Genomic DNA, 24289 nt, shown 5'->3' on the forward strand with positions numbered 1-24289 from the left:
TGTCTGGTCTTGTGGTAGGTCCGTGCTTGGATTCTTCGGGTCAGTTTGTGTTGGGTTGGGTTGTTGGAAGCTGTAGGAACCGTAGCTTCTAGGTTTGAGGTCGCCTATCTCTCGGTAGCTCGTGGTAACCGGCTCCTTTTCTCTGACCTTTCCGGCTCGCTTTGGTCTCAGCTTGTTTCGTTGCTTAGCTGGTTTCTAGTCTGACCTCTACTGCTGTTGGTTTCAGTTGTTGTCGCATTCCATTTGTTGTTTAGTTTAATTTCTTGCATTCTGCTACTAGTTATCTCTGTAATTGCTGTCACAAATTTGAAAACTTGGTATAATATTTAACATTTTACCAAAAAAAAAACTCTCAATGTATATATTATGCTGAATAAACTTACACTATTAATCAATAGGGCTAATACCCTTTTCCGTTTTTAAATGTATGTGTTGTTTGATTAAAACGTTGCTTTCAGAAATATATATCTACATCGATATCTATATTTTCTATATTACATATAAAACTTTATTATAATATGATTACATTTGGTCTATTGTACTCGTTTGCGTTTTTCTAAAGAGCCAATATGTATTTTCCCAGATGTTTCTTTAGCCAATAGGTTCGTTTCCTAATATCAAATCGATAGGACCAATAGGTTCGAGTTAATTATTGCTAAAGAGCCAATGTTATATTTGGCCGTATATTATTTTCGTCCGTCTGCTCCCATAGGAGAAGTGCCTCACAAACATTATACTTGAACTCCAGTGGCTCAAAAATCTTGAACTGTTTATTGTACTGTCATTGAAAGATACTAAACAAGTGTGAAAGCTTGATCTCTTCAAAACCAATGAAATTTCAAAAAAAAAAAAGCAGTTAAACATACCCAAGTGTTGTTAGTGCCTTGAGGGAACTTGAGGATCAAGTTGCAGTGATCGATACTATGAGCAGATAGTCCAAGACCTCTGTCCCCCTGCATAAACACACTATATCATGCGAGCTTCCAAACTAAACAATAACGAGATAATAAGGAAGAATCAGAATATAGCAAATTGAGATATTTAACTCGTCAAAACATAATTCTATCGCACATTTTAGCATGTTAGCTAACAGATCACTGTCGTTGTTAGCTTCCACAATGTTCAACTTCTCCAGAATTGAAATGCTAATTGTACACAGACTCAGAAGTGTAAGCGTACATTACAATAGATTAGCTATGAACGTCGTTATACGATACCGTAACGAAACTTGGGACTAAAGATATAAGTGATAATGAGCTAATCAATCAAAGAGAGGTGAAGAGAAGAGACAAACCACACACTGTTGAACGCTGGATTGAAACACTGACAAGATCTTAATATCTTCCGGATGAAAGAATAGCTTGCGATTGCTATTATCTGCGTGATGAAGAAGAATTCAAAAAAAAAAAAGTTAAGCGAGGAAGGAAGTGTTATCAATGGAGAGAAGGACGATGACCTGTTGCGAATAAGGAAGATTGGATGGTGACGAAGAGGAGGATGGAGAAAACTGCAACGGCGCATAGAAGTTGAAGAACCGTCAGTTTACGACCACCTTGGTGAGATCTCATTCTCCTTATTCAACCATCAATGAGCGCAAGGAACAAAGCAAAAGCGCAAACGAAAATATTGCGTGACCTTCTCACGCGACCATAGAATAATAGAAGCCAGTTGTCTTTCAAATGATAGCAAAACGAGTCTTATTCAATCACAAATTTAACGAATTCAATCATTCCGTTTTGGATTTGTTGTTGTAAATCATCAATATGGTTTGATTAGAATTATTTTCATATTTTTGTTTTGGTGTGTTAACCAGTTATACCAACATTAAACATATCTTAATCTTTACCCATTCTAATTTTCAAACCACTTACAAGTTGTGTGATCTAATTCAAAATTAATATTTTCTTCATTATAAATCCATATCAATCGTAAGTTTGATTCAAATTATCTTTTTTTTTTCTTTTGGTTTTGATGTGACTATACTGCCGGTTAACCAGTTAAACCAACATTATACACATATTAATCTTTACCCATACTAGATTTAAAACCATCTAAAAGTTTTGTGATAAAATTCATTTTTTTTCCTTCTAAATAAACCTATACCAATCGGTAGTTTTGAAACAGCGACAAAATTTGTGACTAAAGTCAAAAATATATTTTTCTCAAAAAGCAAGTATAATCATAAAATCAATTTAGTTGTAATATTTTTTAACTTGAAAAGCAAGTATATAGAAGCAAAATATCTCAATAGGTACGATTTTTCTAGATTTTTTGCTTGGACTTGCAACTTCTAATATTCTAACGATATATATCAAACATATTTGTTAGATTTCACTAATTGTTGTTGTCGTTATCTACTCAACAAATCTACTATATTTTCCATAACAACTAATACATAATATCGTACTATTTAATGTCTATTAGTTATAGGTTTCAAAGAATATACTCTCTACAATACCCTAACTATTTAACCATCTATAAATAACGATGCTAAGAATCATACTTTGAAATATTACAATATTTTCGAGGTAACAATAAAAAAATATTTATCAATCTTTATATATAACTACGAGTTAAATAATAAAATAACAATCCAAAAAACATAATAAAAAAACTTGACGTATGTGACAGTTTGAAACAATTTATTTAATAAAAAACATATATGGTAAAATTATTTGTTTTTTAAAGTGATAAACACACTTTATATATATATATTATAATATATTCCAATTTAGAATTGTAAATAAAATGTTTATACAAAAAAAAATGAAAACAAATATCCGCGCGGTTGCGCGGATCGAGATCTAGTTGTTTATATAGTAGCAGTGTGTACTTAACCTGACTATTTTGATAAAGCAGAGGTGTCATTAAAAGTATTAACAATATAAACAATACATAAAATTCGAAACTAAAATGATAAAATCCACTAGTTTCTATATCTTCTCAATAGAAAAAAACACTTGTTTCTGTATGACTGACTACATCGTAGCAAGTCATTATTAATAAAAGAACTTGTCTGTATTCTTTAAGAGCAAACGTTTATATGCTTGTTTATACTAAGATTAGCTATCGAGTGTGAATCTCTATTAGGTTTTATCGTCTAAAAGTCCATACACAAAGAAATATGAAGAAGATAAAAACATTGAAGGAAACAACATTAGTTTTGGTTACTTTCATATGGTCCAATTCAATTAGTTTTGGTTATTTTCATATGGTCCAATTCAATAAAAGTTTACTAATATTATATTTGTGTCTTAATTCTCTGCAATGAACATATAATCAAAAAAATTGAACCAAATCAAAATATAATTTACCAGCATTTAAAATCGCAAACAATAATCTGAAGAAAAAGTTAAAAGATATCCATAGTCACCCACATGTCATCTATTACTTAATTTGCATACATCAACCAGTTCCCTTTGTATCTTCTTACATCAACAATTATTAATCCACGATAATCATGACATAAGAATCGAAAATATAAGACCATACTACTAGATGTTATTCTTCATAAATTTCCGCCACAAATGAGATCAAACGAGCATGTACTGGACCATAAGAGATACATAGAGGTATCCATGATCACCAATATGAGTACCGTTGCTCAGCTTACACACAACTACCCATTTGCCATCGTGTTTTTTCACAGCTACAATAATCACCGCATGATAACACGATGTGAGACTTTTGGTGCAACGGACTCTTGTAGATGTTTTTTTTTTCATAGATGGTCTCTACATTTCATTGCAACCAAGTAATTCAGCTCCCACCGGTTGTCGGAAGTTTACTACGTGCATTAAAGCCTTTTATATATTCTCGAATGTGATACGGAAAGATTTTATGGTGTACTTCTTGATATTACTCCACAAATCAAAAGATATAAGACCATACTAGATGTCATTCTCAATAATTAATATGAAATCAAACAAATCTACAAAAAACATATGAATAAATCCCTCCTAGATTGATTGATAATCTAAAAGAACTTCAATTGCGAGATGTTATTTTGGAAAGAAACAAGATTATGTCAAGAAATAAAAACATCTCTTCTCAAATGTTTAGAAATGCAATTCATGAAGAAAGATTCGAGATAGAGTTGGAAACAAGCTACTGCAAGATTTTTAATTGTGCACAATGTTTGTCCAGTCTACACCCCGATTTCATCTAATCAACATATAATAATTATTTTAGGTATTATAAAATTATATGAATTTCAATATGCAATAGTGTGAAGTTCAATTCAGTAAAACATATATAAAAATCACATATATCAATACTTTAGATCAACATAAACAAATGTTAATTATCATATAAACAAAGTTTCTTAAATTAAAAAAACTATTGTTTTGGATTTGAAATTGTGAATCATGCATATATAGTAACATTGTCATTAAGCTAAATATTTTTTTTACAGAGCAGAGGTTTCATTAAAAAATTTAAATACAACAATAATCATATTTAAAGTCTCCAGACTAAAATGATATAAATCTACATATTGAAACACTTACTCTTCATAATAGTAAATGATATCAATGAAAACTTAATTTGTTGTAAATCACACACACACTACATGAGTACATATTTAATGATCAACCGTTTTATATACTGACTTAATACTAAATTAAATGTCGTTTATTAAATCATAATGGGTGTGGGTCTCTATGAGGCTCTTAAAGACTAAAAGCCCACCTCTACCCACAAGAGAAAAGATGAAGACCGAGGCGTTAAAATAAAACAACATTTATTTTCTCTCTATTGATTGATTGATTGATTGATTCAAAGAGGGATAAAACAAAAAAAAGGCGTTCTTCTTCGTTGCTGGTGAAATTCAAATTGGAGCTTTTGAAAATCCCCAGAGAGCTGCCAAAAATCGATTGATTAGCAGCGACTTAAAAGCCCAAGCTTTCCCCTCGATTTCACGAAATCGCCACCTCGTTTGTTTGTTTGATAGATTGATTGATTGAGGAGAAGATTATTGAGGAAATGGGAAGCAAAAGAGAAGAAGAAAAGAAGGAGAAGATTATTCGTGGGCTTATGAAGCTTCCTCCCAATCGTCGTTGTATCAACTGCAATTCCCTTGTAATTCCTCAAAGCCTATTTCTTTGTTCTGTTTCCTTTTTTGATTAGAAAAAAGGAGTCTCTTTTTTTTTTTTTTTTTTTAAATCTCTTTATTGAGTTTCGAGCTGATTGGTTTCGCTGTTAGTCTTCTGGGGTTTATCATTTTTGATGATTATATAAGTGAAGAGACAAGCTTGGACTAGCTAAAGTTTTCAACTTTCGTTCATTTGGATTTGGTTTTTATTTTGGCTATATTGTAAGAGTTGGGGGTATTGGTGTGCAGGGTCCTCAATATGTTTGCACCACTTTCTGGACATTTGTTTGCATGCCTTGTAGCGGGATTCAGTGAGTGTGCCACCTTCCTCATCTCTCTGATATATGATGTAGTGAATATGTTACTTACTACCTTTTCTCGCCCCCTCATAATTTTGTTTTGATCAGTCGTGAATTCACTCATCGTGTCAAGTCTGTATCAATGTCAAAGTTTACTTCTCAAGAGGTTGAAGTGCTTCAAAATGGTGGTAATCAGGTAACATATTTGATTCTAGCTTTCTAGTTTTTTTTTTTTTTTTTCTTTCTGGAGATAGATGTTTGTCTTTGTAGCTTATGAGAGTTTCCTGTTTTCAGCGAGCCCGAGAAATATATTTGAAAAACTGGGACCATCAACGGCAGAGACTTCCGGACAACAGGTTTAAATCACCACTTTTACCTCCACGGTATCATGTTTACTATCTCCACGGTATCATGTTTTTGTTGTTTCTTTGGCAGTAATGCTGAGAGAGTTCGCGAATTTATTAAAAACGTGTATGTCCAAAAGAAGTATGCAGGAGCAAATGCTGCGGACAAGCCTCCTAATGATAATCAGGCAAGTGTTTCCCTGTTGCTAGTACTAATAAAAGATTTTCACTTGGAAAGTAGAGTAATCTATGTGGATTTTGAAATCTTCTTTTGAGTTGCTCTATAGATTCAACCATGATCATGCATGCATCAAACGTTTATTTATTTTCCTTTTCCTGTAATGCAATTGACAGAGCCATGGAAGTTCTGAAGATATGACTCGACGGGCCAACTCGTATCATTCTTACTCACAAAGCCCTCCTTACGACTATCAGTATGAAGAGCGGCGTTACGGAAAGATACCCTTGGGACTTACCGGCAAGTCTGCTTCAGTAAAAGGTCTTCATTCTAAAGCTTCTAGTTTTGTATACAGCCCTGGACGTTTTAGTGACCATACGCTTGAAGACCAATTCGCAAATGAGAGGTCTGCTCCAAGGGCTTCAGATTTTTCTGCCTCAAGTGGAGGAGAAACTTTTAGGTCTGAAATACAGTCCCCAAATTTCCAGCAAGAAGGTGGCTTTCGTAGTCCCCAGTCTCAGCATTCAAATGCCCCTCCAAGTGAAAACTTGTTTCCAGCCAAGCAACATCAGGTAAAGTTTAACCCACCTCCTCTAAAAGGCTTTTTTTGTATCTGGCTTCTCAATCTTTCTTTTCAATTTCCTCATTCAGAGAACTACGTCTCTTGGGAGTGTCAGATCAGTTGACAGTAATTCCATGTCTATCAAGTCATATACTTCGAGCGGTTTAGGGGAAGGCGTATCTGAAATTGCTCAAAATATAGGAAGCCAGCAGCAAGATAAAACATCTACTCCAGTTCCTCCAGTAACAGAGTCTACAAAGGCTCCTATTGATTTGTTTCAGTTACCAGGAGCGCCAATGGCTCAATCAGTCAGTACATTTCAACCTTCAGTAGGAGCTCCATCCCCACCTGTGAATTTTCATCAACCTCCACAGACGCACTCATCCACTCCAACAGATTTGTTTGCTCCTGGACACTTGGGTCAGAAACCCACTTCAGGACCACCTGACTTGTCTGCGTCTAAGAACGATGGATGGGCTTCTTTTGAGAACCCAATACCTGCTGCAAAATCTACAAACATTACCACCTCCGCTGGAGTTCCCGAGATGGAAGTGAAAAATGAAGGCATCCCGCAGCCCAGCACAAGCACGCAATGGCCACCTTTATCAGCAATCCTGGAACAGCATACTTTGTCGGTATCGAGTCCGTGGCAGGATGATCACTCAAAGGTTGTAAAGAATGTTGCCCATAACCCGGTTAGTCTTTACTCTTTATCCTCTCTTTTAAGTTAATTCAGTTAGGTTGCAGAGTTGTGTCTGAAATAACGGCATGATTTTACAGTCAATGATTATTAGCATTCTACAAGGTATGTGATGAACTAACCCCTAGTTGCCCTATTTTGAGCAGCCCTGGAATGCCTTTCCCGACTCTGTGGAGGCCAGTTCTATGGATAACGCTAACCATTTCCACCATCATGGACCAAGTATTTCGCAATCTAACAGTGATCAACACCATTTGCCACAAGTTGAGGTTGTTGTATTTTCCCTTATCATGCAGGTGTATTCTAGATGAATCTCTCCATTAATAGTTCTCTTATGATGTCATGTCACAGGGGTTAAGTAATGATGGTACCCAGACAGGTGCTGACTCTTCTGGTTTTGGCTTTCCAGGGAACATTGTCATGGCACCAGCCTACTCCCCTTACATGGTTCCACTTTTCTCTTAGAGGCTTATCAATCACCCTTGCCTATCAGTCATTTTGTTTTTGATCGATTTAAAATCTTCATTTGCAGGAAGAATCTTGGCAGCCTGTAAATGATCAAAAGTCAGCTAATCCCTTTGATCTTCCTTATGATTCCGAGTATGAATCAAATGACATGGTATGTACAGCCCTGCCCACACTTACCTCATAAGAGAATCAGATTTCACACCATATGCAATGGTGTAATGTTGTTTAAATCTAGGGAATCTAAGTTGCATAAGTTCCGAGGGAGTATCATATTCTTGTCTGATACAACAACTATTTTCTCATTCTATTTCCAATTCTGCAGTTTACCTGATCTATGTAGTGTAAAATTTTCTTGAATGTGAGAACTCCGCTTCATTTTTAGAAATAACCTCTTAACATAGTTAATCCGAAGGTCATCTTAGCAAAGATAGAGTAGGCAAGGTGGCATACATTTCCCGTGTGTAGTTTATGAATCTATCACGCTCCGCCATTGACGACTTTGTTGTGGTTGTGTTTAATGCCAGTTCTTGGACATGAGTTCTTTACATGGGGCGCTGCCCGACATCCAGACCCCACCAAACTTCTTTAATGATGTATCACAACCATGGCTCGCTCCAGATTCTGTACCCTCGTACCTACCTGCTCCAGCAGGCGCACAAGGTGATATTACTTACATGCTATAAAACTATACTCCTATCTCTTTAGATCCCTACAAGAAAAAAATATCATCACACCATGTTGCCTGAGATATTAGTAAGCGAGTATCCTCCATGTTCACTCCCTTGGAAGGAAATTGCTTCCATCAGATTTAAGTTTGGGTTGAAAATATTCCACTGATGGGGAAAATGAAAACATTTATGATTGTACAGACTACATAGACCTCTTTTTTTTTTTTTTTTTTTCCCAAATTGAGATAATATATATTCCAAAGGACTTTAATAGTCCAAGATTACAATACTCGCTACTGCTCAATACAAGAGCGATACCAAAAAATCAATTAGACAAGCTCTTTTACTTATACCCAATCACCCATCTAGAGCACCAAAAAATAATCCCACAACATCTTTTAAGCCTTAGATGTTCCTCTTCCATTGCTGTAACAATGGTCCAACCAACGGGGGTGACCAGCAGCGACATAGGACTGAGAAAATCCTAAGTTCCTTACACTCTTAGGTTGTCTAATTCCTTGAGAACCTGATGCAGGTGGCTTATCATGGATGGCAGAGCAAGCATCAACATCCCAACTACAGTAAGTTCTGCTGTGTGATATTATTAATATTTAATCATGTTATTGGTATGACTCCTATGCTTTGAGTGAATAATCGAAGAAGAAGTGCCTTTTTTTGTTCGCTAATGTGATGGATGATACTTCGATTGGAACTTTTACATTTTGATTATGTGGAGCTGCTTATAGTTTGTCTTGTTGCCTAACATGGATGTAGGAATCCAGCAGCACAAGGCCATGTTGCATCTACTGGAGGAAATCCATTTGCTTAGAGACTCCACGATCTGCTTCATCTTCAATGCTTCTATTTATTTTATTTTTAAAAGAAACCACTCTTGTCAAAGCATTGTGTTAATTTTCTTAGTTCAAAACCAACTTCAGCTGTATGTACGTTTTGAGTTTTGAGTGTATTTGCAAGTGGGACTTGAATGCCACGAATAAATCGAGTAAACCAAGAAGCAATTCGAACTAATCTTCTCTTCCAAGAAATTATACTTCTTTGTCGGTCCAACACTGGCTTGTAGAACACTTTCACATATCTACTAAATCAGAGACTATCCACTTAAATACCCAAATCAGCTTTACCTGATGGGTTTACATTAGCAGTTTTTTTCCCCCATACAAACATTACTCAAACACTAAGGTGCAAAACATGGATTGAAGCAGCATAATCAGGATATCATTTACTTGGTTCCACTAGAATCTTGGTTAACTCAGAACATCATCAAGTTTGTTGACACCCCCACAACAAACGGCTCCATCAACAATCTCGTCAAGAAGTAAAAGACAACGCCAAGCATGATGGAAATGGGAAGAGCCGGAAGAGCTTTGTTGTAGACGGACAACAAAATAAGAGTGCACCCAAGCCCCGAGATAATCGCAAGGTAACACGCATACACAGTCATCAGATCATACATTGCTGCTCTACCAACGAGAACACTGTAGAAAATAAAGTCTCCAAGACCAAGTTTGATCCCTCTATCGATGTTATCCGACTCCTCCACCAAACCTCTTGGTTCTTCCCTGTTATCTCCCCACCCCATCAACTCAACCAGAGGTGACATTTCTTCCTCCGCAACACTTTCTCTGTTCCCGATACTTCCTAACTCCCTTGAGTGCTCTGAAGATACAGAAGAAGCAGAGTGTCCTTCCCTTGACCTCCCAACACCATCTACACTGTCTATATCCATCACTGCAACAGCATTATAATCCAGGTTATGAGTAGCACCATCCCCAACTGCTTGCAGCTCTACTGATCCAGAATCTGAAACCCCACCACCGCCACCGCCACCAACCAAAACCCTCAAACTCGTGCCACCACCACCACCACTCCCCCCTCGGTGACTCCTCGAAACAGTAGGCCTAGCTTCATAAACCATGGCGGGAAGCTCCTCGTCGCGCGTCGAAGCAAGCTCAACCAAGAGCTTAAGAGGTCCACCCGGAGCCAAAACAGCAACCAAATCATACAAAGCCAACGCCACGAGTATAAACCAAGTAGTCCACTCAGGCAACTTAGTAAACCAAGCAGCAACAACAATCCCCATCACAACCATATAACACTGCCTCACCACAATCGGCATCCCTTCCGAAAACACAGACAACGTCCCCAAGATCGTGAAATTGAACAGCAGTATAAAGCACGTGATCGAATCAACAGGGATCGAGAAATGCTGAATAATCGACAAGAAAATTGCGCCTCCCATGGTACCTAACAAAGCCACACAACAAATCAACAATGAACAAAAGCAAACCCTAACAAACACCAAGGCTCCGAGTATATGTAAAGATTTTTGTTACTATTAACAGCCACACAACAATCAACAATAAGCAAAAGCAAATCCTAACAAACACTAAAGCTCCGACGAGTATATGTAGAGATTTTTGTTATTATATTAACAGCCACGCAACAACCAACAATGAGCAAAAGCAAATCCTAACAAACACTAAAACTCCGATGAATATATGTTGAGATTTTTGTTACTGTTAACAGCGGTGCACTGTTAACAGCGGTGCACTGCGATTAAAAGTTGTTAGGTTTAACCTAAGACAAAGAAGGCGGAGAAGCGCATGTAGTGTTTGAGGAAATTGGTGAAGTTGAAGTAGAAGAGGAGGACGAGGACGAAGGTGACGGCGGCGACGAGGACTACGAAGACGATCGCGTTCTCCAAGCTGCCTTCGAGCTTGACGGTGGCGGAGTCGGAGGGGTTCTCGATGTAGATGAGGTTGGCGGCGGTGCGGATCTGGGGGTCGGAGGTGACGGAGAGGGAGTAGGTGAGGAGGACGACGAGGAACATGCAGATGGAGACGGGAGCCATCACGCCGATTATCTCGACTCCGAGGGAATCGAGAATGCTACTTGACTCCATTGGGATTCCGATGAGAAGAGAGGAGAGAGTTAGTCGTCTTCCAACCAGCTCGTTTTACACGGTTAACCGGATAGTTTCATCACAGCCACTTATAAATAGGTAAATTTCAAACAGACCCTTTTATTTATCATGTGTTATAAATCAGCCTCGGAATAATGAAAAGTGAATTTTTTATCCTTGTGTGGGCAAAATAACCAGAACCGAAAAACCGAGCCGGAACCAAACCGAAATACTCGAAACTGAAATTGGATCAATACTCTCAAATACCCGAATGGTTCCTACATTTCTATATCTGAAATAACCGAACCGAACTAATTCGAAATATCCAAATTTTTATCTAGATCATCCTAATTATTTGATATTTTACCCAAAATAACTGATATTTTACTCAAATTATCAGAACTACCCGAACTATCCGAACCGAATCCAAATGAGAACCAATTTTTTTCCGGATATTTTATGGTTCCTAGTTTTACTATCCGAACCGAGCCGAACGGAAAGTAAGTTAAGTAGTAAATGGATCCTCTAACACCCTACCTGAACTATCCGAAATACCCGAAGCGATATCCGAAATGCCCATGTCTACTTTTTGCCTTTGCACACACCCTTTAAGCCATCTTTATCGGTAATTTCTAATAGGGAGTTTACAGAAAAAATTAGTGGTGAGCCCCACATATCACCATAAAACCGGTGACAAAAGTGATCAAATAAAGATCAGTTTTATGTACTGTTTGCTGACCCCACTGACACGTGACGGCCCGAGTGGTTACTATTTATTTATTTTTATTTTTTTTGGACAAAAAAAACAAAAAAATTTAAGAAACTCTAAAACCCATTTAGCTATAATCATACTCTTATACATAAGTAAATTGCAAACAGAACCTTGTAGTTATCAATGTTTTACAAATCAGCCACGGTATAAAGGAAAGATTATGCTCCACTTATCGAGAAGATTCGAAAGAGAATAACATCCTGGAACGCCAGATTTTTATATTTTGCAGGCAGACTCCAATTGATAAGCTCTGTAATACACAGTTTGACAAATTTCTGGATTTCGGCGTTTCGATTGCCAAGGAAGTGTATTCACGAAATAGATAGCCTTTGTGCTGCTTTTTTGTGGTCCGGCCCAGAGCTTAACCCAAAGAAAGCGAAAGTTGCATGGAAAGACTGTATTTTACCGAAAGATGAAGGTGGTTTGGGATTGAAATCCATCGCCGAAGCAAACAAGGTAGCGAGTCTGAAACTCTTCTGGAAGCTAACCTCATCCCCATCATCTCTATGGGTCCAATGGGCCACTAGATACTTGATTAAAAAGGGTTCTATCTGGACGGTTAAAGAGAACTCCACGCTGGACTCATGGATATGGAAGAAACTTTTAAAATACAGGGACATAGCAAAGGGTTTTTCGAAATCAGAGGTAAAAAATGGTGCAACAACATCTTTCTGGTTTGATGTCTGGACACCAGCTGGAAGACTGATTGATATCACAGGGAGAGGAGGCTGTATAGATATGGGTATACGACTGGAAGCAACAGTTGATGTGGTCATCCGAACGCATCGAAGAAGGAGGCACCGAGTGGAGATCTTTAATGAGATTGAGGATCACATAGAACGACTAAAGGAGAGAGGACTGTTTGAACGGGACGATATTAAGTTGTGGAGGCGAGGAGACAAATATAAATCAACTTTCAGTTCTAAGGAAACTTGAAAACTGACAAGAGTGTCTCGCGTGAAGGTGAATTGGAGCCATGGGATCTGGTTTGCTTTTAATACACCTAAATACTCTTTCATGGCTTGGCTTGCAATCCTCAACAGACTTGCAACAGGAGACAGGATTCGACAATGGAACACTCAACACACCAGCTCTTGTGTGTTCTGCAATGATCCAATGGAGTCAAGAGATCATCTTTTCTTTGTATGCAAATTTTCAGAGGAGGTGTGGAAAGGTTTAACCCAGAAGCTGTTAGATATGCGCTATACCTGCCAATGGGACCAAGTTATACCACTGCTGCTTGATCAAAACATAGACAAAACAAAACTCTTCATTGTGAGATATGTGTTCCAAGCAACTATGTATGCTATATGGAGGGAACGCAATCAACGTAAGCATGGGGAAGAACCGATGACACCAGGACAAGTAATCAAAATGGTAGACAAGAACGTTCGCAACAGGCTCTCTTCCATTCGTGATAGGGCGCACACAGGAGGTTTATCTCTTTGGTTTGGAACGAGATAACTCATGGAGTTTTAAGACTGTTTTTCTGAAAAATTATATACCAATATAACACAAAGTGTAAAACAGTTTTTTTGGTTGAATTAATTTAACATTCTTTCAAAAAAAATAAAAATAAAGGAAAGACAAGATTTTCAACGTTTTGCTTTCGTGCACATAAATAAGTAAATTTCAAACAGATCCTTGTATTTACAAATCAGGAATGACAAGTTTTTTTTATCGTTTTTTTGCAAACCACTTATAAATAGATAAAATTGCAAATAGATCCTTGTATTTAAAAATGTTTTTAAATTAGCCTCGGGATAAAACAAAGACAAGATTTTTATCGGTTTGCTTTTTGTGCACATCCAGGAGGAGCGGAGCAAGAGAATGTCTGCGGAGGAGATACCGGACGAGCTATGGAGGAAGGTACTAGAGATTGGCGTAAAGTCATCGACTTTCTCCTACAAAGACCTCTGCTGCATCTCCATCTCCTCTCGCCGTCTCTGCCGATTATCCTCCGAAGATTGCCTCTGGCGCTTTCTGCTCGTCATTGATTTCCCCACCCACATCGACTCTACTTCTGAATCTCCGACCAAGTTTGTCTACAGGACAAGGTAATTGATATATAAAAATCACCAGCAAGCATCATGGAGAAGTATTCTAATTTTGGTGATGGGAGGGATAGGTTTGAGAGGGAGAAGGAGAGGAGACTATCTGCGCATAGAAGAGCTCTGCTGAGGAAGGAGAGTGAGATTTTGGAGTGGGGGAGGAGGATTCGTGAATTGGAGAGGAGGTTATCAGAGGAGGCAGAGAGGTTGCAGGCTGCTTCTGTTGAGTTTTCGAATTTGCAGAGAGTCAGGTAGTGCCTAATCCAATCGTCAGATTCTATAAAGTTTGTTCTTTTATTGTTGTTTTGATGAATGAGAATGATTTACAGTTTGAAAAGATGATTCTTTGTTGATCAAATGATCTATTTTTGGGCTCTCTCTCAGGCAAGCATCAGTAGCTTTGAACGTTTGGCAGCCTGAGGTTGTTCGCGGCAGACAAAAGCAAATGGTTGAGCAAAACGCTGTTCCTGTCGAGGGACGGTTGCGTGCGCTTGAGATGGAGATTAAGTTATGCAAACAGCAAATCACCGGCGTGAACAGGGCACGTGTGAGTATATCCGCTAGCGTTTTCACTTCCACTAGTTTGGCTTTTTTAAACCGTCTCTTAGAATGTTTTCTCTTTAAATTGCAGAGGGAGGTGAAACAACGATTTGACGTGGCTAGGAAAGAGCTAGAATCCATGAAGTATCATCCTTTACGAGATTATAAGTCTATACGTAGTGGAGACCAAGCAAGTAATGCCAAGAGGAAGAAGTTGAAAACGAGCATTAACTGTAAGTTTTATGAAACGTTTCCTCATTTTTTTCTTCATTTAGGATCAATATTGTTGCAACCTAAATGGGTAGTTAAAACAAATGTATGATGTTTAATGTTTGAGCTTATTGATTTTACTTGTTAATCTTTTATGATCTTACTTATGAACTCTTCACTGGATTTGGCAATAGCAGTTCCGGATAAAAACCCAGCAAGACCCAGTAACAAGAAGAAGCTGTTACACTTAGAATCAGAATGATGGTCGGCTTGAACCATTCCACAGAGAGACAGATAGAGAGCGCTGTGAGTTGTTGTTGTATTATTACTGCTTGTTGTTTCTTTTCCAGTTAAATTTTTTAGCAAGAACATTGGAATCTTGTTACAGAAGTGAATGTTTGGTCTTGTCTGTAATCCAATACTGCAGTATAATGAATAAAATGCATTTGTTGAAAATGAAATATTGGTACTTTGGTTGATCTAATACTCTGCAATAATCGTTCCAATAATACAATCCGGTTCAGTGACGGTTCGATGGTATTATTTAACAGAAGAACGTATAGCATCTTTAGTGGTTTTGGGAGGAAAATGATATCTCAGGAGATTTGGGGGGCTGCTAGTGTAAATAAAAACTGTTTAAGGAGAGAGTGTACGTGGTGTGCAAGGGACAGTGAGTGATTAGGATCCACAAATTGGCGCGAATTCCATGGGGATGAGAATGAAAAAAAAAACCCACCGAAGTAGAAGGATTCCTCTGACGCACAGCAATGTCACTCTCTTTCTATCTCTTGTTTTTTTTTTGTTTACTCATCCCTATAATCTCTCTTTCACCTCTTTTCTTCCTCTCTCTATCTCCCACCTGTTGATCTCTACTCGTTTCTGGTGATCTCATCGTTATCTTTTTTTTTTTGGGTGATGACACCATTATTCTTTAGGACGTCTTGAGATTGGTGATTTGATTTTGTTTTTTTTCTCAGAAACTGTAATCATTGGTGGTCTGTTTGTGTCTCGGAATCTACAGATTTTATAGATTTCTTGCGTAAGAAGCTATTATACTACAGGAAAAATGTCCCAGAGATTTAATTTTATTGACTTGTAATCATTGTGAAGAAGAAAAGACTGACCAATATTGAACAATGGTACGTGAACGTCTTACTTTCCTTTAGATATCCTTTTGGCTATTTAAAGCATATCAACAACACACTATGATGATGCTTCTGTAAACTGCAGGGGACTCCAGTAAATATCATTGTAGGTTCTCATGTTTGGGTTGAAGACTCAGACGTGGCTTGGATTGATGGGGAGGTTGAAAAGATCAATGGAGAAGAAGTTGTGATCCAAGCCACAACTGGAAAGAAGGTTACTCACCTCACCAAAATTTTGTGACATTTCAACTTGAGACCTACTGTATAGTCCCAAAACTGATTTGTATCCATGTATTATAGGTCACTGCAAAGCTGTCAAAGATATACCCAAAGGATGAGGAAGCTCCTGCAGCCGGTGTTGATGACATGACAAAGCTGTCTTACTTGCATGAACCTGGTGTCCTTCAGAACTTAAAGATCAGATATGAGCTTAATGAGATCTATGTTAGTACCTGTTTCTTAGTTAACATAATGTGAAGACCTTTTTGACTATTTTACTGTCTTGACTTGGAATCTATTTGTTCATTGACAGACATACACAGGAAACATCCTCATCGCTATTAATCCATTTCAACGATTGCCTCACATCTATGATGCTCATATGATGCAACAATACAAAGGAGCACCATTTGGAGAACTAAGTCCACACGTTTTTGCTGTTGCTGATGTTGCATACAGGTGACTTCAATATTTTTATTTATATATATGTTGAGAATATAAGATGACCTTTTATCTATGTACACTCAGGGATATGATTAGTGAGGGGAAAAGCAATTCGATTCTTGTAAGTGGCGAGAGTGGAGCAGGAAAAACTGAAACCACTAAGATGCTTATGAGGTACCTTGCATACTTGGGAGGTCGTGCAGTTACAGAAGGAAGGACTGTTGAACAACAAGTTCTTGAAGTAATAAATGACCATTCTATCTCTGTGATCTTCTTATCTATATGAGCTTAATCCACTAACTTGTTTATATGTGCGTCCAGTCAAATCCTGTCCTTGAAGCCTTTGGTAATGCAAAAACTGTGAGGAATAACAACTCAAGGTGAACCAAAATCTTCACATAATAGAGTGCATGTGTTGAGAACTCAGCTGATTGTTTTAATATGCTTTGGCTCAGTCGCTTTGGCAAATTTGTTGAAATCCAATTCGATAAGCAAGGAAGAATATCTGGAGCTGCTGTAAGGACCTATCTTCTAGAGAGGTCTCGTGTGTGTCAAATCTCTGATCCGGAGCGCAATTATCACTGCTTCTATCTTCTTTGTGCTGCACCACAAGAGGTAACTTCACCCTGCCGCTCTTTTGGAATATATATATCTTATTCTTGAACAACTTGTTCCATAACTTAATAGAACTAAGCAGGAGATTGAAAAGTACAAGTTGGGTCATCCAAAGACCTTTCATTATCTGAACCAATCCAAATGCTACGAGCTTGTTGGTATAAGCGATGCTCATGATTATCTTGCGACAAGGAGAGCTATGGATATTGTCGGAATTAGCGAAAAGGAACAGGAAGCAATTTTCAGGGTGGTTGCTGCAATTCTTCATATTGGAAACATCGATTTCACTAAGGGAAAGGAAGTGGACTCATCAGTTCCGAAGGATGATAAGTCGAAGTTTCATCTTAAGACAGCAGCGGAACTTCTCATGTAAGTAAAAACATTTTCCATCTGAAAAGACGTCTTATCAGTTCATGAAAGCTAACTTGGAAGTCTTGTTTACAGGTGTGATTTAAAGGCTCTTGAAGATGCATTATGTAAACGTGTTATGGTCACTCCTGAGGAAGTTATTAAGAGAAGTCTTGATCCACAGAGTGCTGTTACTAGCCGTGACGGTTTCGCTAAGACAGTCTACTCTCGATTGTTTGATTGGTAAGTGGCTGGTTTTAGGAGTCAACAGTAATGTTATCATTTTAAATATTTTTGATGCTAAAGTGAATATCTCTAGTTGTGTGCAGGTTGGTAGACAAGATTAATAAGTCGATTGGACAAGATGCAAATTCTAGATCTCTAATTGGAGTTCTGGACATTTACGGATTTGAGAGCTTCAAAACTAACAGGTAATGAACCTTTACATGATCAAGGCTCACAGATATGTAGTCGGCAATTCTCTGCTAATACCTTTCTGCTGCAGTTTTGAACAGTTCTGTATTAATTTCACTAATGAGAAGTTGCAGCAACATTTCAATCAGGTAGGTTCTTGATTGTAGTTTTCAGCTTTGGTTCCAGAGTTGGTTTTAAATTTATTAGTTTCTTTTGCTATTTTCAGCATGTTTTCAAGATGGAACAGGAAGAATACACAAAAGAAGCAATAGATTGGAGCTACATTGAGTTTGTGGACAATCAAGATGTTCTTGATCTTATAGAAAAGGTCATTGTTTAATCAAGAAAAGACAATGTTATCAAAATGGATCTTTAACTCACTTTTTTTTCCTTTTCCTTTCCATCTGCAGAAGCCTGGTGGCATTGTTGCTCTCCTCGATGAAGCTTGGTAATATTAATTAAAGATCAAACTAGTTCCATAGTTCTTTTTTTGGTGATTATGCTATTTTCTGAACTAATGAGACGTGATTTTTTCAGTATGTTTCCAAAATCAACACACGAAACATTTGCAAACAAGCTATATCAGACTTTTAAGGCTCACAAGAGGTTCATCAAACCAAAACTCTCCCGAACCGATTTTACCGTTGCCCATTATGCTGGAGAAGTACGTTCTATATTCAAAATGACACAAGGGAATGTTATCACAAGTTTCTCATGTTCTTTTGAAATTTTCTTTTCAGGTTCTCTATCAGTCTGATCTATTTCTAGATAAAAACAAGGACTATGTGATCCCTGAACACCAAGATTTGTTGGGAGCTTCCAAATGTCCTTTTGTCGTTGGTCTTTTCCCTCCACTCCCTGAAGAAACATCTAAGTCTTCAAAGTTTTCATCCATTGGTTCTCGTTTCAAGGTAAGAATCTTATTCTATTGAATGATGTTCATGTTGTTTTAAGAAAGAGTGTGTTGCTAATATTTTCATCTGATTGATTCAGCTGCAACTCCAGCAACTGATGGAAACACTAAATTCTACGGAGCCTCATTACATCAGATGTGTGAAGCCTAACAATCTCTTAAAGCCTGCCATATTTGAGAATGTGAACATCATGCAGCAGCTGCGTTGTGGTGTAAGTATAAATAAGAGTAATAAAGGGTTATGAGCATGGTTCCGCTAAGCCTTTTTTATGTTATCAACTCTTAACCTTTGTGTTGTCTTTATAGGGTGTGTTAGAAGCTATTAGGATTAGTTGCGCAGGGTATCCAACACGTAAACCTTTCTTTGAGTTCATAAATCGTTTTGGACTTTTATGTCCTCAGGCTTTACAAGGGAGGTAATTAAACAAAAAATTTCAAAGTGTACCTCCTAGTGAGAGTTGAAAATATTGATTCTAAATTTTTCACTGAACAGCTATGAAGAGAAAGTCGCATGTAAAAAGATCTTGGACAGCATGGGACTTAAAGGATACCAGGTAACTATTCCTCAAGTATCTTTTGATTGTAACCAAGTGCAAACTCATATCTTTTGGTAATACAGATTGGTAAAACAAAGGTCTTTTTGAGGGCTGGTCAGATGGCTGAACTCGACGCTAGGAGAACAGAGGTGCTTAGTGGTGCTGCGAAAAAAATACAGAGACGAACACGAACTCATCAGGCTCAGAAACGGTTTATTGTTCTGAGAAAGGCCACAATATCTCTCCAAGCGCTATGTAGAGGCGAGTCAACTGATTTGTACATCAATAGTTGGAAGTACATTGACTTTGTCACACTATTTGACTAATTTTATGAAATATGAAACCATTTGTGTAATTTTCTCTCATTTTCAAATATCATAGGAAGACTTTCCGGCAAACTATTTGAAAATTTGAGACGAGAAGCTGCTGCTGTGAAGATTCAGAAGAATGGTCGGAGATATTACTCCAGAAAATCGTACAAAAAGCTCTATGTGTCTGCTCTTTCCGTACAGACTGGTTTAAGAGCAATGGCTGCTCATAAGCAGTTCAGATTCAGGAAGCAAACAAAGGCTGCCACAATTGTTCAGGTTCATGTTCTTGCGCCAATTATTCGCCAAAATCATCTTACTTTTCTCATGATCACTAACACATAGAATATCCTGTAACTCATGGCAGGCTCAGTGGCGTTGTCACAGAGCAAAAACTTACTACAAGAAGCTTAAAAATGGAGTGATCATATCTCAGACAAGATGGAGAGGCAGACTTGCTAAGAGAGAACTTAGGAAGCTCAAAATGGTACAACTGCTTTATTCGCACTTGCTAAATTGGTTTACTATCTCAAACATACTCAAACACTTTTTAATCTTCAGGCTTCAAGGGAAACAGGAGCACTTAAAGAGGCAAAGGATATGCTTGAGAAGAAAGTTGAGGAACTCACATACCGTGCCCAGTTGGAGAAACGTCTGAGGGTATCTGCCATAGCAACATTATTTTGACTGATCATTTTTTTTCTTGAAGTAGATATATAATAATGTATAGTGCTGAATAAAATTTTGCAGGGTGATTTAGAAGAAGCAAAGACTCAGGAGATAACAAAACTCCAGAATTCGTTGGAGGAAATGCGGAAGAAAGTGGATGAAACAAATGCACTGCTTGTGAAGGAACGCGAAGCTGCAAAGAAAGCAGCTGAAGAAGCTCCTCCTGTTATACAAGAAACACAAGTTTTAGTTGAAGATACAAAGAAGATTGAGTTGATGACTGAGGAACTGGAGAGTGTAAAGGTACTTTCTGTCTGTGGCTATCAATGTTCAATCAGTTATATCAAAATCAATTACATATGGCATCTCCTTCCAACAGGCTACTCTAGAAAACGAGAAACAGAGGGCAGATGATGCAGTGAGGAAGTTTGAAGAGGCTCAAGAGTCCCTCGATGACAATATGAAGAAACTGGAAGAGACAGAGAAGAAAGGTCAGCAACTCCAAGAATCTCTGACAAGGTAAGAATGTATCATCAAGCATCATATATGTAAATCTATGTATTTTTCTGGTAAATTTCATTTTTAAATGAGCTGAAGCTTGAAGTTAATGTGATCAGGATGGAAGAAAAGTGCACCAACTTGGAATCGGAGAATAAAGTCTTAAGGCAACAAGCTGTGTCCATGGCACCAAATAAGTTTCTCTCTGGACGCTCAAGGTCCATTTTGCAGGTAAATTATGACATTAAATTAAAACATGAGACCGCAAGTATGTTTTTTGTCTAAATGTCTGAAGTTGAAAATCTGTTTAATAATAACAGAGAGGTTCAGAGAGTGGTCATCTAGCAGTGGATACAAGGTCAAACTTGGTAAAAACATGAGTGAATTAACCAATACAGTTTACGTCTTAAATTAAGCTTAATGATGTACCAATGTGCTTTTAATCTGAATCAGGATCTTCATAGCAACTCAATGAACAACAGGGATCCCTTAGAAGTTGACGATAAACCACAGAAAACATTAAACGAGAAGCAGCAAGAGAATCATGAGCTGCTAATCCGCTGCATCGTTCAACCTTTGGGTTTCAAAGGGAACCGACCTATCACAGCATGTATCATATACAAATGCCTACTGCAATGGAGGTCGTTTGAAGTTGAACGGACCAGTGTCTTTGATCGCATTATTCAGACTATAGGCCATGCTATTGAGGTTGGCTTAGGTATTCAGTTATGATTGCAAGTGGTGTTTGGAATTGTAACTATTTTTTTTTTGCGAAAATTGATTATCTCAGAGTCAAGATAACAACAATACATTGGCTTATTGGTTATCAAATGCCTCGACGCTCCTTTTACTTCTCCAACGCACGCTTAAAGCTAGTGGTGCAGCTGGGATGGCTCCACAGCGGCGCCGTTCATCTTCTGCCACTCTATTTGGAAGGATGACTCAGGTATGTATATATGGTTTGAAATCCATCAGCACAATGTAGCAAAAGCTTTCTTAATATGTGTTTCTGTTAATCAGAGCTTCCGCGGAACACCACAAGGTGTGAATCTTGCAATGATAAACGGTGGTGCGGGAGGTGGAGCGGATACGTTAAGACAAGTTGAAGCAAAGTACCCGGCTCTGCTGTTTAAGCAGCAGCTCACAGCTTATGTTGAAAAGATATACGGAATGATTCGGGACAACTTGAAGAAGGAGATTTCTCCACTCCTTGGATTGTGCATTCAGGTAATCACATCAGCCACCATATTCACAACCACTCCCTAGTTTTTACGTGTCTGTCTTGACCTTCAAATAGGCGCCAAGAACATCTAGGGCAAGTTTAGTGAAAGGAGCATCTCGTTCCGTTGCCAACACGCCAGCTCATGAAGCTCTGATCGCTCACTGGCAAGGAATTGTGAAGAGTCTTACTAACTTCCTCGATACTTTAAAATCAAACAATGTGAGCTTCTTTGCTGCTATTATACACAGTTTCCTCTAAATAGAAAACAAGTTGTGGACAGTTCTGAGTTTTGAACCTTTCTATTTTTATGGGGTTTTAGGTTCCTTCGTTCTTGGTGTGTAAGGTGTTTACACAGATATTCTCATTCGTCAATGTTCAACTGTTTAACAGGTTTTAGCATCTAAAAATCCCATAATCGCTTAGTCTTTACTATCTTCTACTTAATCAACTGGGTTTCTTTTTGTTGTCCCTTCAACAGTCTTCTGTTGAGACGTGAGTGTTGTTCATTTAGTAATGGCGAGTATGTCAGAGCTGGCTTGTGTGAATTGGAAAACTGGTGTTTTAAGGCAACAGATGAGGTATCTTTCTTTCACTCTGCTATTATTTATTACTCAAGCAAAAACTTCTAAATTAACTGAAAAACAATTGCAGTATGCGGGTACTTCGTGGGAAGAGTTAAAGCATATAAGACAAGCCATTGGGTTTCTGGTAAACCCCTTTCGTCATCTTCTATCTAAATCTTTAAGGATGAGGGTAAAGTTAACAACTATCATTAATTCTTGCTCCAAAAAAATGCAGGTAATACACCAAAAACCAAAGAAAACTCTCGATGAGATCAGTCATGATCTTTGCCCGGTAAGATGATCCTTCCTCGCGCAAATGCTAAAGAAACGTTGAATTTGCTGATAAATTGAAAATGTGGGGGCAGGTACTGAGCATACAACAGCTATACAGGATCAGTACGATGTACTGGGACGACAAATACGGCACACACAGTGTCTCTTCAGACGTAAGTCACCTCAAGAAACTCATGATATGTGTGATTAGCTTATTATATACCTATCGCTCTCTCTCTCTGTGTATATGAATGAATAGGTTATAGCAAATATGAGGGTGCTGATGACAGAAGACTCGAACAATGCTGTTAGCAACTCTTTCCTTTTGGATGATGACTCAAGGTTACTACTTGGTTTGTACTAAATAAGCCAACAAATTTCGTTTTGGAAACTAAAATGGTAAATGATTTTTCTTGCAGCATTCCTTTCTCGGTTGATGATTTATCAAAGTCGATGGAGAGATTTGACATTGCTGATATCGAACCTCCACCTTTAATCCGGGAGAATTCTGGATTTAGCTTTTTATTTCCCGTCACTGATTGATCCTTGCCTCTACCTTTACACACCCAACGAGAACCAAAGTTAGCTCTAGTGTCTTCCTCCTTTACCAAAGTTAGATCGCTTGTGACTCAAGTAATATTAACTTTATTAATTCTCAAGGAGATTATACATTCTTCTGTTCAGTACTACAAGTCTACATCCACATTGGTCATGTGACTTATGTCTTAATGTTCGTTTTGAATTATTCCTCTCTGAAGGTTGAATGTTACGCAACCAACTCTTGTTCTTCGTCCAATAGAAATTACAAATTTCATTCCATTGGTGACGGAAATTGAGTTCTTTATGCAGATAACTTTTTCATAATAGATATGAAAAAAAAATTCATAATAGGAAAAAAAAAAAAAGGGAAACTGCACCCTATATACAACAAAAATACACAAACTAACTAAAACTCCCCTCTCTCTTTTACTATCTCTTTCTAGATCTGGGACATTTATCCGAGATCTGGATTCGATCCGAATATCCGGTGGAGCCGAATCCGGATCCGGATATCTTAATTTTTAGTCTGGATATTCGGATCCGTAAGTTTTATTACTAACTATTTCAAAAATAGTAATATCTATATATAAAAATTAATTTTATTTGATATATTTTCATTTTTATAATAGTATATATAAATTTTATGTAAATTTTGTAATATTATACATAGAAATAATTAAAAACATTGTATATATTTTTATTTTTAAATTATTTTTAATATTATATATATATATATATATATATATTAATATTATTTTTTATTTATTTTAAGGAT

The 24289-nt window shown here is 37.6% G+C and overlaps 4 protein-coding genes and 1 long non-coding RNA gene across 6 annotated transcripts; 3 read left to right on the forward strand and 2 right to left on the reverse strand.

Moving 5' to 3' along the window:
• Positions 1-776: 776 nt before the first annotated feature.
• On the reverse strand, positions 777-2562 carry LOC106349733. The gene is made up of 3 exons (XR_007340160.1): positions 1457-2562; positions 1295-1377; positions 777-953 (listed from the first exon to the last, which is right to left on the reverse strand). It is a non-coding gene; the product is annotated as an uncharacterized LOC106349733 (long non-coding RNA).
• Positions 2563-4745: 2183 nt separating this feature from the next.
• LOC106346313 (probable ADP-ribosylation factor GTPase-activating protein AGD14) lies at positions 4746-9340 on the forward strand. Its single transcript, XM_013785601.3, has 13 exons — positions 4746-5079; positions 5342-5403; positions 5500-5587; positions 5686-5747; positions 5827-5923; positions 6090-6485; positions 6565-7170; positions 7322-7444; positions 7527-7622; positions 7708-7794; positions 8168-8303; positions 8847-8892; positions 9086-9340. The coding sequence occupies exons 1-13, from the start codon at positions 4984-4986 to the stop codon at positions 9138-9140; spliced, it is 1950 nt and encodes a 649-aa protein (XP_013641055.2). The 5' UTR covers positions 4746-4983; the 3' UTR covers positions 9141-9340.
• Positions 9341-9406: 66 nt separating this feature from the next.
• LOC106346314 (presenilin-like protein At1g08700) lies at positions 9407-11304 on the reverse strand. Its single transcript, XM_013785603.3, has 2 exons — positions 10910-11304; positions 9407-10576 (listed from the first exon to the last, which is right to left on the reverse strand). The coding sequence occupies exons 1-2, from the start codon at positions 11232-11234 to the stop codon at positions 9582-9584; spliced, it is 1320 nt and encodes a 439-aa protein (XP_013641057.2). The 5' UTR covers positions 11235-11304; the 3' UTR covers positions 9407-9581.
• A 2467-nt stretch (positions 11305-13771) lies between these two features.
• On the forward strand, positions 13772-15268 carry LOC106346312 (F-box protein SKIP24). Of its 2 annotated transcripts, none has more exons than XM_013785600.3 (5): positions 13772-14063; positions 14135-14308; positions 14442-14604; positions 14689-14830; positions 15005-15268. In XM_013785600.3, exons 1-5 carry the CDS (start codon positions 13837-13839, stop codon positions 15067-15069), a joined length of 771 nt encoding a protein of 256 aa, XP_013641054.2. In that variant the 5' UTR covers positions 13772-13836; the 3' UTR covers positions 15070-15268. The 2 variants fall into 2 exon arrangements, with proteins under 2 accessions (XP_013641054.2, XP_013641053.2); XM_013785599.3 differs by having other exon boundaries at positions 13784-14063; positions 15002-15268.
• A 189-nt stretch (positions 15269-15457) lies between these two features.
• On the forward strand, positions 15458-23793 carry LOC106346311 (myosin-9). Its single transcript, XM_013785598.3, has 37 exons — positions 15458-15946; positions 16038-16166; positions 16253-16396; positions 16485-16630; positions 16700-16856; positions 16937-16995; positions 17071-17230; positions 17313-17599; positions 17675-17821; positions 17908-18009; positions 18084-18141; positions 18219-18320; positions 18403-18440; positions 18530-18656; positions 18733-18903; positions 18986-19117; positions 19212-19321; positions 19399-19459; positions 19525-19702; positions 19823-20028; positions 20117-20236; positions 20311-20409; positions 20500-20721; positions 20798-20937; positions 21036-21147; positions 21237-21284; positions 21370-21624; positions 21707-21862; positions 21937-22143; positions 22214-22357; positions 22458-22528; positions 22617-22716; positions 22790-22846; positions 22937-22993; positions 23067-23147; positions 23234-23316; positions 23394-23793. Exons 1-37 carry the CDS (start codon positions 15944-15946, stop codon positions 23515-23517), a joined length of 4593 nt encoding a protein of 1530 aa, XP_013641052.2. The 5' UTR covers positions 15458-15943; the 3' UTR covers positions 23518-23793.
• Positions 23794-24289: the final 496 nt, after the last annotated feature.

This window comes from Brassica napus, chromosome A6, assembly GCF_020379485.1.
Source record: "Brassica napus cultivar Da-Ae chromosome A6, Da-Ae, whole genome shotgun sequence".
NCBI classification, from domain to species: Eukaryota; Viridiplantae; Streptophyta; class Magnoliopsida; order Brassicales; family Brassicaceae; genus Brassica; species Brassica napus.

Coding starts and splice junctions, on each gene's coding strand:
- LOC106346311 (XM_013785598.3), top strand. Junction 16,857..16,936: donor TTGAACAACAAGTTCTTGAA/GTAATAAATGAC, acceptor ATGTGCGTCCAG/TCAAATCCTGTCCTTGAAGC. Junction 18,142..18,218: donor TGCAGCAACATTTCAATCAG/GTAGGTTCTTGA, acceptor TGCTATTTTCAG/CATGTTTTCAAGATGGAACA.
- LOC106346312 (XM_013785599.3), top strand. CDS start 13,837: ATGTCTGCGGAGGAGATACCGGACGAGCTATGGAGGAAGGTACTAGAG. Junction 14,605..14,688: donor CCGGCGTGAACAGGGCACGT/GTGAGTATATCC, acceptor TTTAAATTGCAG/AGGGAGGTGAAACAACGATT. Junction 14,831..15,001: donor GTTGAAAACGAGCATTAACT/GTAAGTTTTATG, acceptor ATTTGGCAATAG/CAGTTCCGGATAAAAACCCA.
- LOC106346313 (XM_013785601.3), top strand. CDS start 4,984: ATGGGAAGCAAAAGAGAAGAAGAAAAGAAGGAGAAGATTATTCGTGGG. Junction 7,171..7,321: donor AGAATGTTGCCCATAACCCG/GTTAGTCTTTAC, acceptor TATTTTGAGCAG/CCCTGGAATGCCTTTCCCGA. Junction 7,623..7,707: donor CAGCCTACTCCCCTTACATG/GTTCCACTTTTC, acceptor CTTCATTTGCAG/GAAGAATCTTGGCAGCCTGT.
- LOC106346314 (XM_013785603.3), bottom strand. CDS start 11,234: ATGGAGTCAAGTAGCATTCTCGATTCCCTCGGAGTCGAGATAATCGGC. Junction 10,577..10,909: donor CTCCGCCTTCTTTGTCTTAG/GTTAAACCTAAC, acceptor TGGCTTTGTTAG/GTACCATGGGAGGCGCAATT.